The sequence below is a fragment of the Lepisosteus oculatus genome, chromosome 12 (assembly GCF_040954835.1).
Source record: "Lepisosteus oculatus isolate fLepOcu1 chromosome 12, fLepOcu1.hap2, whole genome shotgun sequence".
Lineage (NCBI taxonomy): Eukaryota > Metazoa > Chordata > Actinopteri > Semionotiformes > Lepisosteidae > Lepisosteus > Lepisosteus oculatus.
Window position 1 is genome coordinate 35,046,807 of NC_090707.1, and position 14,650 is coordinate 35,061,456.

The 14,650-nt window shown below is 40.8% G+C and overlaps 1 protein-coding gene across 16 annotated transcripts in view; it reads left to right on the forward strand.

Annotated features, from left to right (window-relative positions):
• Nucleotides 1-14,650, forward strand: part of abi2b (abl-interactor 2b) — a 104,225-nt gene that overhangs the window by 37,286 nt on the left and 52,289 nt on the right. For 15 of the 16 annotated variants that reach the window (XM_069196340.1, XM_069196338.1, XM_069196343.1 and 12 more), the window contains exon 2: nt 9,006-9,173. In XM_069196340.1, coding sequence (XP_069052441.1) covers nt 9,006-9,173 — 168 coding nt within the window. Of the gene's footprint in view, nt 1-8,714; nt 8,740-9,005; nt 9,174-14,650 lie in introns of those variants that run through there. The other variant, XM_069196344.1, reaches the window with a different exon arrangement.

The following is a 14,650-nucleotide window of genomic DNA, read 5'->3' on the forward strand; positions in this document are numbered from 1 at the left end:
CTATATAGGTGTAAGCAATTATTACCATTATTATTATTACTACTACTAAAATATTGTTCATCTTTTTAAAAAAACTCCCGAAAACAAAAAAAGAGTGCTGTCAGCTTTCGGGACTTCTTCAAGTCATTTTGTCACAAGGACTGAATCTTTACTGTCATCTTTCTGATGTGCAGGTGTCCCTAGAGTGGAACGTGACCGTTTTAAATGTACAGATATATTGGAACAAACGCAGCTGCCTGTGAGAGGGTGAAGGTATCTCCAGGGATTTCTGGATTTTGGCCGGTCAGGTTTTATCGCCTGTTTAACACTGGATTTGGCAACGACTCTGAAGTAAACGCGCCGCCTCTAGTGAAATGTGCTGTGGTGATCTCCATAAGTCGTAATATCGCCCGGGATCTTTCCTGGAAGTTCATGACATCTGTAAGCAAGCTCTTAAGTCACAAAGGGCAAGCACAAAATTGGCTTTGTTGGACTCAGGAGAGAATGTGTTTTTCTTCAATTCTACATGCAAGCGAGCAGTTCTGGGATTCCAAAGCAAACATTTTTTCAATTAAGTATCGAAGCTGTCTTACTTGATCTGCCCTGCTCTCAAGTGCATGCAATTGTTTAATGATGTTGAATTGCTGAACCCAGTCATGTCTGGCCTCACCAGACCCCTGAGTTAATCAGAGGTGACTAATTTCTTGGCACATTGAGATACAGCTCATTCCCTGCATAGTGTTCCTTCCCCATGTTCAGTGTTTTTTTTTTTGTGGGACATATATTTTTTATGTCACTAGTGTTTCTCAGGTTACTGTTCAAAATCTCTGTGTTTTATTAAGATATTACATTGATTTGCAGCAACATAGTAACAAGACTATATTGTTTATTTGCACACAGCCAGTGGTTGCCTGGGAAACTGTTTTTTTATTATTCTTGTTTATCAGACATATGTGAACTTTTATTTTCCATTTGCCTTTGGTTACATTGTTTCTGAATTAAAATCTAGCACTTCAAGTTTCTTAACTAATATTAATATCCTTACACTTCATAGCGCTTTTCTGGACACTCCACTCAAAGTACTTTTACAGATAATGGGGACTCCCCTCCACCACCACCAATGTGCAGCCCCACCTGGATGATTCAACAGCAATGTTCCAGTATGCCAGTATGCTCGCCACACACCAGCTAAAAGTGGGCAGGAGAGCACGGTGAGGAAGCCAGTTCAGAGATGGGGATAATTAGGAATCTGTAATTGGTAAGCCCAAGGGAGGAATTTGGCCAGGAAATCAGGGTTTACACCCCAACTCTTTTCAAGAAATGCTCTGGGATTTTTAGTCCCCACTAAGAAAGTCAGGTTTTATGTCTCATCCAAAGGAAAGTGCCTTCTTTGCAGTATAGTGTCCCCTAACTATACTGGGGGGATTAAGACACACACACAGACCACAGGATGAGCGCCCCCTACTGGTCCTACTAACACGTCTCCCATTAGTATGCTTAGTTTTTGTAGGTTTCCCTTCTACGTACTGACTGGGCTCATACCTGAGCTTCAGTGGGCTTCCAGTGGTGAGCTGCAGGGTGATGTAGCTGCTGGCAAATCCCTTAACTGGTTTTGAAAGACCTTGACCAGTGACACAAAACAGCTGCCTGTGTTGTGTGGGCCAGCAGTCATGTGCAGCGTTCACAGCTGGTTTAGAGCCAGTATCCTGGTAATGATATCCCAGTATTTACAGATTAGTATTCCAGTGAGAAGTCTGTCCTGTCTGATAGCTCCCATACTGTAAAGATCTTATTTGGTCACCGTGCGGGAGTTTTGCAGCCCATTAATTAATTGATGTTATCCATCTTAATTTTTTTATTTTTCTTGAGAGAAAGCCAGGGTTTCCCATTCAACACCATGACTGGGGCACTTGTTCCATTCCCCTCCAACCCTTGGTGTAAAGTACCTCCTGTGCTCTGTTTTGATTGCCTTTTTGTGTTCTCTAATTACACATTATATTATTGTAAGTTTTGCTTCTTGATCTCCCAGGTAGAAGAATCAAGAGGGTATATCTGTAGATACAATGTGCAGAGTACAACCTTGGTGATAACTGAACAAATTCTTACGTAAAGATTTCAGAAGGATCTGACCATAGGTTTATAAGCAACGTGGTTCCCCAATTTTCATAATTCGCAAAAATCTTTAAATTGAATTATTCAGATGCTCAACACTGTTCCCATCTAGAAACTGAGAAGAGTGCTGCCCGTATTTATTAACTTAGAAAGTGAGATTTGTCAGTGAGGGTCAGAACTGCTTGAAAATAAGGTGCAATTTTTTTTTTTAAAGTGTCTCTATGGAAAAAGTGTTTTACAGCCATGGGGTTTCTCCTTTAAACTGTTTATACACATGGAAAAAATCTGTCCACTTCAGGGATTCTATTGATACTCATGTGACTCGGGCTCTGTTTTAGTGAGACGAATTGTTTATTTTACTGGAGCCCCTCTGTATCCGAAAAGCCAGTGAACAATAGAGAAGAATAATCTTTGTGTGCTTTTTCTTTGGGGAGCAAAAGAGCAATAGAGGATGCCTTTGGGGTGTCCAGTGTGGTCAGTCTCGGTGTGTGGCATTGGAGCTGAGCAGACAAAAGCGGCTTGCTAGCAGTCAGCTGATTATCGGGTCTTGTAGCCAGGAATGATGGAGGAGTCGGCGATCAGGAGGAAAGGACCCTGTTCTAGTGGACAGGATGCTGTGTGCTGGCATTTCACCAGGGACTTCAGTGAGCTTGACTGGAACACAGAGGGGATTGAGCTTGAAAATTGAGAACATAAAGCAGCCTGAAAAGCATGAAACATTGCAGGAAGCTTAATATGGCTGCACTAGACCCCCGTAGACACACCAGCACACACGGGGTCACTTGTTCAGAGAGATGTGCTGTCACTTTCTGGTCTTGACGTACGGTTTGTCACAGAGCAGGGAGACTGAAAGTGCCAGGCCTCGTTTTTTTTTTTTGCCCGCCTAACGAGCTCGTCAGCCACCTCCTCCGTTAGGCCGGTAGTTAGGGGTGTCGCGATCCCATCAGCGCCGCCACTGGGGTGTAATTTGTCTTCTCAGAAAAGCGCTTCAGTCACAGTTTCACCTCGAGGCTGTGTGGGAGTCAGGCTCACTCGGTATTCAAAGAGCATTGGGTTGTGTGTTTGTAGGGTGGGGGGGAGGGGGGTCTGGTTTTGTCTCCGATGTGTAGGAACGGGTTGGGCTTGTTAACATGTTGTTTTTTTTTTCCCCCTTCAGGATTAGACTTGTAATTATTATTTTTTCAAGAAAGGATTTTTTTTTAAAGGCGCCATTCTCTGCCTCTCACTTGCGGCAGTCCTTTTGAATATGCGGTGACCTTATACTGAGCCCAAGGCGGTGGTGACACTCTGTGGCTCTTAGTCACTCTGCCTGCATGTCACTGCTCTGTGCCGTGAAGCTCCACAATATGTATTCTAAAAGCTGTTTTCTCTTCAGGAAGCATAATAATGCAGTGCCGTTTACTAATTACCTTCTTCTAAGTCTTAGGAACTGCTCTCATAATCGTCCGTAAGTTCATTTTAAAAGGCCATTTGTAGCTTCCTATAACATGAAAAGTCCAATTCAGATGGAGTGACCTTGTAGTGGAAGAGACTATTCTAGAACAAATACACAAGACTCCTTCACAGAAAATGATCAGATCTGTAGAAAGCTAGCAGGACTGTGAAATGCTGTCCAGTGCTGTAGCTTTTGGCCATGTGAAGTTGTTTTGTTCCATATTTAAATTAAAACTAGCGTGTGGTCAGAATACAGATGCCTTTTCTGACTGTCGCATGTGGCTGACACCCTGTAAGAGCACTTTTTGTACGGCTCTCACATTTAAAGCTGAAATTTCTGTGTTTATGGAAGCGATTGGTTTGCATATTATTGTCTTATTAAAATGAAGTTGTCATATTTTGCCATGGGTTTAAATAAAAATGTATTTATTTTCTTCTTACAAAAAAATCAAATTTAATCATTTTTGTGTTTGAGGACATTGGCTCTACAAATAATTCACTACTAATGCTCTATTTGTAGTGATATAGTCGTTGTAGAAGAAACTCGTATACTATTATAGAGGTGACAGACACTGTAAATAGCTTTCCTGAAAGGTGCTATTAAATCTCCATCTTCTGTGTTACACTCTATAATACATTTTTAAATAATTTATAAGTGTATGTCTTAAGATTCATTGATAATGTAGGCAGCCCAAATTCTGTTTGTCTTATTGAGTCAGTTTCCTATCTTGCTTTAGAAACACTGCATGTTTTTTGGGGAAAAAAAACAGCTTTGACGAGAGACTTCTTCTTTAGTAAAAATAGTTAAACATCAGTTTAGTTTGCAGGATTTTGCGACCTTACACATATATGTATATGTGTTGTTCAAAATGTAAGTGTGATAATTTAATGACATTGAGAGTCGGCTCCTATAATCACCAAAGAAAGCTATTTAAAAAAATACGTATCTGTTTAAGAAACATGTTTGGAGGCTGTTAGTGAAGTGTAAACTCTTAATTGAGATTAGAAATGAACAGATGCTTTAAGAAGAAAATATCTGTCATAGAATGGAATTATTATTTTAGTATTTCTTTTCAAAAGCTTAATTTTAGGAGCTATCCTAGAGCTATGCAAAAAAGAGCATTTTTATGTGTGATAAGCATATAAAAGCAGTGTATAAAGGATCTTTACAGTACACCACAGTGCTAGACATAGCAGTTAGGCCCTTGGGGTCATACAGTGTATCCTTCTAGATGGTCTACTCTGGTGAGTGTACCAGATCTGCCAGGGGTGACATACTGTGGTGGATCCCTGGATACAGTTTGGCAGTGGGTGTGCCAGTGGGTCAGGGGCGATATACTGGGGTGGATCCCTGGATACAGTTTGGCAGTGGGTGTGCCAGTGGGCCAGGGGTGACATACTGTGGTGGATCCCTGGATACAGTTTGGCAGTGGGTGTGCCAGTGGGCCAGGGGTGATATACTGTGGTGGATCCCTGGATACAGTTTGGCAGTGAGTGTGCCAGTGGGCCAGGGGTGATATACTGGGGTGGATCCCTGGATACAGTTTGGCAGCGAGTGTGCCAGTGGGTCACGGGTGATATACTGGGGTGGATCCCTGGATACAGTTTGGCAGTGGGTGTGCCAGTGGGCCAGGGGTGACATACTGTGGTGGATCCCTGGATACAGTTTGGCAGTGAGTGTGCTGTTGTGCCAGGGTGGCTGTGACTGATCCCAACTGGCATTATGCTAAAGCTACCTAAGAAAGGAGACATACTGGGAATTGACAACTGAAAACTCACTGACGTATATATGGGAACTGTCGCACAATCGGGAATAACAGATTAAAGCTTAGAAACTGTGTTCAGCATGTCCCACGTTACGTACTAAATATGCAGTGAGTTAGTCTGGTGAGGTGTATAGTAAACAAGTTGTACTGGATGCTCAGAATTCATATCCGTATTTCAGGTGTTTACTTAAGAGCATGATGTCCACAGATTTCTTGTCCTTTTTTGTTGCCCCTGAGCTGCTGAGTTTTTAATGTACCGGCAGGACTAAGGTGGGATTCCTTCACTAACAAAAATAAATTTCTGTACTCTGGTACGGCACACTGTTTCCAGAAGGCATGTGTCATCTGAGAACAGCTGACAACTTACTTTCCCTCCTAAAGCAGCAGAACTAACTGGAGCAATGGGTCCCCTGGCGGTCCCCAGAATCAAAAGGGAGCTTCTCAAGTCCCTCAGCAGTTTTGGTAAAGCGTAAAATCTCTCACAAAGTGGGATCTGCTGGCAGCTTTTAACATCCAAGAACTGACAGGAGATTTTCTAAGGTCCTTAGAAAAGGAGTCTGCAAATAGAAACTGTAGAGAGCCCCTGAAGCTGAAGACAGCGGGAGAGACTCCTGTTTCTCTGGTGAGGATAACGCAGATGATGTTCTTCTTTCCTCCCTGATATCAGCCAATGTGTGATGGACGTGCTCTCTCTGGTTGGTACTGCTGACACTGTGCGAGTGCTCGTCTGGTACTTTGGGACAAAGGCTGGTATTCAAACAGCGCTGGGCTTCTGGGTATGTGTCTCCTGCCTCCAGCACAATACCGCTTAGACAGAATTGCTGATCCCCTGAAATTCCACGCACAGCCTGGTCATTCTAATCTGACGCGTTGGCCTCCATTTTTGCCGACTGTGGTTTACAAATCATCCTGTTGATGCACTCTAGAAATTACCGCTTTCCCCTCAGTACAGCATTGTTTATTTTTAAATTCTGTCTGCCTGGAGTTCTGAAGGCTGTGTATTATAAGCTCTCTTGAATCACAGGTGTACAGCCAGCATTTCATTGGCCTGATCATCTTTAATGTAGTTTCCTTCATTAAGCAGTACACACGTTACGGCCTAGCGATATTTTCCGAGTTTGAGCAGAGGTTTAAAGGGACCCACAAAGTTTTTCTGTTTTCTGCCGAATATTTCCTCAACGCTGCAGTAGCTCATCCCTTTCTAGTGAATCGAGGGCACACAAGCAAAACGTTATTGCGTTAATTCATATCTTGGCTTCTAAACTTTCGAAGCAGTGAGCTCTTGAATTCAGTTGCCTTTTTCGAAGTCCGCCCTTAACTGCTGGGCAAAAACTCGATTGCAACTTGCAAAATGGCAGCCGATTATAAAACAACAGGTGGCCCAACCAAACCAGCACACAATCAGTCCCAAGTGAATCCTGTGGGATAGAATATGCCATAACATGGCAGCCAGGCTATGAGGAGTGATCTTAAGTTAAAAGGCTTAAAGTTAAAGCAGTTTAAAGTTAAAAGTTAAAGCAATTGGGTGACTTAAGCATGTTTTAATAACCACTATTAGAAAACATCGCAGCACTGGGTTTGACACTCTACGTGTCTTGAAAGGATTAGGTATTCTTAGCATCTAGATTGCTCAGAATCTACTTTATTTGTTCTTCTGATTTTTAGCAGGATTGACTTTAACATTGATGTTGTACTTTGTTAGAGTCCCTGCAGGTGTGTGTGTGTGTGTGGGGACACAATTTTTCCATCCCAGCCACATGCGTTGTGATCTCTACTGCAGGGCTCAGTCACAATCGATCCTTTCTGCCTAGAGCCTGTTTCCGGCTTAGCCATCAAGATTGAATGACTTTAATCAGCACGGAGTTCCTAAACTGTTCAGATTTGATTTTTTTTTTAAAAGCAGGAAAATGCGCTTCCGCAGAGCAGCTGAAAGATTTGAATCCATTTGTCCTCGTAAATTAGACATTTGCCTGAAAACTCCTTTTTATTTCAAATTAAAGCAATTTTCCAAACGCTGGTGACTGGGTAATTGGATTGCACTGAGCTACATTCAGCCATAGTCTACTCTAGAGGACAAGGTATTAGTTTGAGAAGGAGCACAATTCAAGATTCAAGATTTTTTTTATTTGCCATATACGACAAGCGTATTGGAATGCTTACAATATCAGTCTGCCAAAGGAACAGTTGGTGCTGATGGCCTTGGAGGGGAGAAATATATAACGCTTACTGCTTTTTTGATAGTCATTTCCAAGGCCAGTATTTTACAATGATGGGTGATGAAACCTCAAATGGCAGGCAGGAGTTTAATCATAGAGCACAGGGTACGTCGAGGAGCTAAGATGAAATACCCCTTTTTGTTTCAGGAGTTATTTCATTCTCAGTTTTTAAATGGCCGTTTTCTGTGTTTTGGTCAGCCATGCCTGAACGCGATAGTTTTCTTTCACTCAGCTGCTTGTTCTCAGACATTGTCGCTGCCATTTGTTGTCGTCAGTTTAACGGCTGAGTGGTGCTTCGTAATGAAACTGTATTTCATTTCTTCGAAGTGGGGGTACCAGAGGGGTTTGGAAATACATTTTAGTAGTATTTTCTTGTGTCTTGAGTATGATAAACATCACTGGATGTTTGAACTGAGAGGTGAACAGTAAACAGAGCTGCAGTTTGTATTTAGGTATGTGTACCAGTTAGATGTTCCAACAACTTCACAAGAGTTTTTCTCCCTTGAAGTGAAACAGAGTCTTAGGAGTGTAATATAGAGTTATAGAGAGGAGTTGTGGTGGCAGCAAACCCTTCCTTTTTGATCACTGATTTCATTTTGTTTTATTGAGTGGTCTCGGATCAGGAATTGGGAATGTTTTCCTCCTGTCTCATCTCCTGCAGCACTGAATTAAGGAATTGAGATCGCTGCTCCCACTCTTGTGATGCAGGTTAAAGCTCTCCTCAGCACCGTGGGCAGATATAGAACGTTATTGGGGCTGTAGATCCGATACAGCACGTGAAATGCCACACGTGTGATACAGTGGTGTTTTTTTCTTTGCACCGATATGTGAGAAGAACTGGCTCTAGTCTCCCTATAAATTCAAAACGCACAGTTCCGTGGTAAGATTATAGATAAGACTTTATTGATCCCGAAGGGAAATTGATGTATGATCATGGAGGTTCGCTTGACTTTCTGGCAAACCTGTGACCTTCAAGCTGACTTGATGTGACATCAGTGAGAGGTGTTTAACCCTCCAGATGGGGACTGCAGAGTTTGCAGTGTATCCAGTGATAAATGGCTTTGTTGGAGGGGGGCTGTCCACATGTCTCATCCTGTCAAAGCAGTTACAGGACAGACGAGTCTTAAAACGCTAGACGGCGTCAAATCAGAAAACAGATACTGCCCCCCAAAAAAGTGACCTTTTGACCAAACCAGACTGGAAGGTTTTAGAACGCTGGTACATTAATGAAGGTACTTTAATTCAAGCTATACATTTTCAGTCTTTGGTTTCATGTTTTTCATTACAATTTTGTGTTTTTGACCAATATACTGCAGTGCAGTTGCTCAAGCCCTCAGGGACTGTATGCTTTTTAAGACAGGTCTGAAGGCTCATTAATGCTTCAGTTATTTTAATCACCTTATTGATGCCACGTGTATCACAGCAGCCGGTTATCCGTCATTGTGCTTATTCCTGCAGAGCTGACCTGTCACCCGCTGTCTTCCCGTTCCCTCTGCAGGCTGTAGATAAACACCGAGCCCTCGAAGAAACCAAAGCGTACACAACGCAGTCGCTGGCGAGCGTTGCCTACCTGATCAACACCTTAGCCAACAATGTCCTACAGATGCTGGACATCCAGGCGTCCCAGCTGCGCCGCATGGAATCGTCCATCAACCACATCTCCCAGGTAAGGCCGTGCTTCTGCTGGCACCAATACTGCGAGCCCTGAGAAAAATGAGAGAACGATGTGGCTGGTCTGTTACGGAAAGGGGTTGTAATTGCGGCTGTCCTGCCACTAGAGGCCACTATAGAGCTTCTGATACTTGTAAATAGTCACACTTGAGATGTGTAAGATAGTTGGTTAACTGGTAAAGGAGTTAGGATTCCACATTTTTCCAGGGGTGTAATGAGGCTTTTAGTATTTGAAGGAGGTTTATGGTGTTAGGGGTAGTTGGGTGTTTTTTAAATGTATTAGCCGTCTTGGCATGAAAAGGCTTCCATTGAGAGTTCTGGCCCCTGGAACGGCCCCAGTAGGGTACAGTCTGTCACGAACAGTTACAAATGAGAGAAGACCATTCATCCCCTCTCACTTGTTTAATTTTCTGGTGGTTTAAATAATCCTAAAATACTAGTGAATTAACATTGACTGCATCAGCGAGTGTTCCTGACACTCATGGGTATTTGTCTGAAAGTACCTCATGTTTGCAGTATTCCATTTCTTATTCAGATGTTTAATCTAGGAAGGCCCACAGCTTCTGAAAAGCCCAACTGGTTGGATGTATGCAGCTGTCGGCCTCTGGCTAATGTCAAGTCGTTCGTCATCGAACATCAGGCTATTTATATATATATATGTGCAGTCGTTCCCAGTAACCTCCTGTATATACAGAATGAAGTATAATAACATAATCTTATTGCTTGCACTTCTGTTTTTTATTCAATAACGAACACCTCCTTTTTCCTATAATTGGCATATGAGCTCGTGCTAATGCTAAAATTTAGTTTTTTTTGTGGTATCTACAGCGAACAGTTTAGGCTATTTCTTTGCAAAAAACATTAAATAATGAATTTCGTTTTTAGAAACAGTCAAGAAGCCAATATCGTGTGGAAAAGCCTAGTCTATGATTAGTGTTTTGACTTTTTCCCCCCCCCATTTACCTCGCGGCTTATGGTTTTTAATATTCACCGATTGATAATGCATGAGAGTGTCTGATGGCAAAAAGTCTCATTTTGGACCTGCATGTGGAAATTACAGTGTCAGGGAAAATTACATATTTTTTTAGAGAAGGTAGAGATGTGCTCATTCCTAAAAGCTAGCATGGTCTAGCTTCAGGAGCTGAGAAACTTTTGCTGAACTGTGAATATGAGTGGCTCTGTGGGTTTTGAAACTCATTTATCTTTCAGTCTGATGGCAAATTGACTGGTGTCAAAATTTCTAAAGGGAATATTGTTCTGTATTCTGTCCTGACCGTATTAATTAGCACATAGCATGGCTCTGTATTTCAGGTATAGACTTCACCTCAGTTATAATGACCACATGGCAAAAAACACAGATTCTGGTTATCAATAAAATGAGTGGAATGCGTGGAAAATTTGAAGTTGATGGTGTATGTGGCGTTAAATTTGACCAGTCACTATGCTTGGAAGCTAAATTAGGTTTTACAGACATCCTAAAATAATTGTTCAAAAGGTGAAGTATATTGAATATAATCCTGGTTTGGGATAATCGGAAATGTTTATTCCAATTATCCCATAATTTACAATGATATTTATTCCAAATGAATAATCCAAAAGAATCGCCACACAAAAACGCCAGTAATAACATTGCTGTGGTCAAATATACAAGATTATTGAATTGTTTTTTGAAGCGTTATTGTGAAGTCACATAGCCTGAACACTTCCAAAAGATTTCCTTGCATCTGCAAAACACAATGCACCATCATGTATTAACCAGGAAGAGTGAATGATCTGTGTACTTGAGCTTTGAATAAGGATGCAACACCAGTGTTTTTAATCATAACAACCCCCTCTCAAGACAAAGTGGAATTTATTGACTGAAGAGCACCCTCAGGGAAAAGAAGTCTCATAAGCCTGGCTAGGAGTCAACTACAGTCACATAGTAATATCTTTTTTTTTCTTTGAAGCTCTCACATTGTGTGCAATCATTCCTCTGAACTTTGGACATCAAGACATTTCTGCATAATCCTGTCAAATCCACTTTGGAGGGTTTCTTTTAATTAAATTTAATTAAACAATTAAATCAGGTTCCCTTGGAATATGTGGACAAAAAACCTTCCAACGTATTTCTCTTTGATATGAATATTCTGAAGAGTAAGCGCATCAGACGCACATGTGCTCATTGTAGGAGTATTAGTAATTCTGATGAAGTTATTGGAGTATGTTGCTGACGTAAGAATTTGTATGCAGCTCCCTTTTGTCAGTCAGGACTTTGAAATGAAAATCCATGCCACTGGTTGGTTTTTGGATGTGCTTTTATTCAGTTGTAACCTCACTGAATTTTCAGACTCTGAAAATTCGAATATGTTACATCCTCAAAAAAGTGTGGGCTCTTTGTATAATGTGATCAGAATCGTTTTTATGAAGGCATTTCTTACCAGCACTTAGCTGTGCTGTTAAGGTATGTCTGTCACACAGAAGACAAATAAAAACAAGTTCAAATGAGTCTGCTACTGCAGTTTCACATAAAAATAACTGAGTAGCTACACAGTAGAAACTAAAAGGTTTTTTTAGAGTTCGGTTTATAAGTAAAATGTAAATAAGGGGAGTGCGAATCATATTGTGTTGGTTTAAATGTAATTGATTTTTCTGATACTTTTGCTTTACAGTTTTCAATTAATGAACAAAATGATTGAAAAGAAGGTTATTTAAATTCTCAATGATTATATTAGATGTGTTCAGGCAACTGTAATGGTTATATAAAGCTAAATAATAGAGTTTTGATTGGAAACAGCAATATCTTTATTACGGTTAGGTGAGAGAAGAGGAGAGGGTAAAAGTCCCATTTTTAGGCTCTACAGGACCAACAGCATGATCTCTCAATGGCTTTGCCTCATTTTGAAGAAATTTGCTTTGGTAATTTTGAAATTTAAATTTTAAATGTATTTGATGTGTCTGTCCAGTCACACAAGAGTCCGGGGGAGAGCCAAAAATAGATCAAAGGGGAAACTATAAATAAATGTCATAATGTGTCATAAATACATCCTGATTTCGTGTGCATTCAGAATTAACTCCTTTTTAATAATTTGTGATATTACGAATGTTATTGATTTCAAATGCAGGGGCAGTCTTGTCTAAGTGTCTTCTAGTGTATTAGACTGACAATAGCAGGTCTGTGGCACTAACCTGTGACACGCTTGTGAAGCTGAAATTAATTCTCCATATTGCTTTAGGAATCTACCCAATGAAATGTAATGAACGTCTGCATCTGATTGATTTGATGAGGCTGCAGCCATCAGTGGAAACTGTATTTAAGATAATTTACAACTGAGACCAGGCAGCTCACCTTTACACCAAGGGCTGTAGGAGTATGTAGCAGGCTACCCAGACATTGAAGCCATTACCCTGGTTTCTTTCAGGAAATTCAACTGTGTAAATAACTACCAAATAGGACTGATAGGCCAAATGTAATTGTTTTATTGCGTTGAGATTTAATGGCATGGATTTCGAATCGCCAAAAAACTAGCAGCACAAGACGGTAATGGCCGTAAGTGAGTTTGCTAGTGCTTTTTTTTCTTAAAGCTGTTCCTCCCCCTCTCACAAACAACAGAAAGTACAGTAGATGTGTGTTTTGGGAACGTATCCTTGCTGTCCGCTGTAATGCTAATGTACAGATGACAGCTGGATTCTACTGAAACTGAAAGGTCAGCAGCTCACTAGGATTAGAATTTGAGCTTGAAAGGGCTGTCAACACGAAGGCCTCAATTAAATTAAAACTCATCCGAAATCTCTTCACAGCGCTCCTGTTTGTGCTGCTACTAATTACTTGAGCAAACCCTTCCCCTGGCAGAATGTTAAACTACTGTTCTTTCCACTTCATAAAGAACAGATGTCAGAGAGGAATTATCTGGAAGATACTTTAAAAAATTGTCTTGGATAATATATTGTAATTGGCTATCAGCACTTTCTAATTGCTCTCTTACATTGTACTGGCCATTTTAGTTTCGATGCTGGGAAATGATTTTAATGGAAAAGCAAGAAACGCCAGTAGTATTGTACCTCTGCTTTTGGAATTAGGCTTGGATGCTTGACATAAAAAAAGGCTTCTATCAGTTAACAAATGTGTGTACAGTATATGTATTAATAAGCATACAAACTTCATACAGTATAACTGCCACGGCAGTAGTCTCTGTTTTTTCTTTCATTGTAGGCTCAAGGCATTTCGAACACCTATTTTAGATGAGAAAGAAAAAAAAAATAACAGGTAATATGTAGTACTTCATCGGTACAAGGGCTCTGCGTTTTCCCAAATTGTCTATCTGATTATGGCTTGGAACTTAATTCATGCATTGTGTGTGATAAACCAAATGGGGAAATGCCATTGAACTAGAAATGGAAATTTTATGTGAGTCTGGAAAAGGCCAAACAACCTGTCTGCGCTTGGAAGAAAATAAGAACAGTTACACATGTGAAGAGGCTGTTCGGTTGTCCTGGCGAGATTTAGTAGTTGATCTGAGGATGTCATCCTGCTGTTTCATGAAGGAAATCAGCTTCAAAAGTTTGGCTGAGTAGCTTGTTCCCACAGTTCACAGGTAAAGAAGTGTTTATGCTCTCTGTTTTAAGTACACTTCCACCTGAAATCTCTTTAGTGTGGGCCTGATTCTAACTGGTCATGGACATGTATGTGTTTTGAGCTCATGGAGAGGTCACAATGCCCTGGGTTTGTCTGTGTTCTCTCATAATTATAGTGTTCGTAATCTCCCCTGCTTAACTCTTCAGGATCTCCTGAAAATGTCAGTCACAACTTGGGGCTGTTTTAATATGTACCTGTAGTAGCTATGAAGGAACAAAAGAGAAGAAAAGACACAACGTAATGGCCGTGGAGTTTTTATTGAGGTATTACTTCAAGCTCCACAGGTGAGACATTGTGTTTCTTTTCTTCTCTTTTCAGCGTGGAATAAACCTTTACTTGTCCCTTTACAACCTGTGCGTGCTGACGCAGCTCCCTACCTGAACTACCTGTAGAAGCTAAGTGGACTTCCAGGATCATTTATCTTTGGAAGGTGTATCTTACCCATTAAAAATGTACTGTGTAATGCTACTCTGCCTGAAACATTAGACAGACCGTAAAGACAGAATTCAATTGGTGTTCCATGAGTGACAGGGCTAGAACTTGGATGAAATTTTCAAAAGGCCCAAGTTCGAATTTGCTAGCGGAGCTTGTGAATCAAATATGACTGTTGTTGAGTCTCTGTAATGTATTGTAAATACCAAGATCTAAATGAGTCTTATACATGCTTATGGCTTCTGTAAGTAGGCTGTATTCCCTGCACTTTTTACAACCCCTGAGGAAGGTTACTAACAAGCCAAGGGCATTTAGTCCATCATGCTTATTCACATAACAACCTTTTTGGTTTTGTGTGACTTTGTCATCTTCAGAGTTCTTTCAGTAATCACTGATACACCCGGTATACAAATGTTGAAAAAATA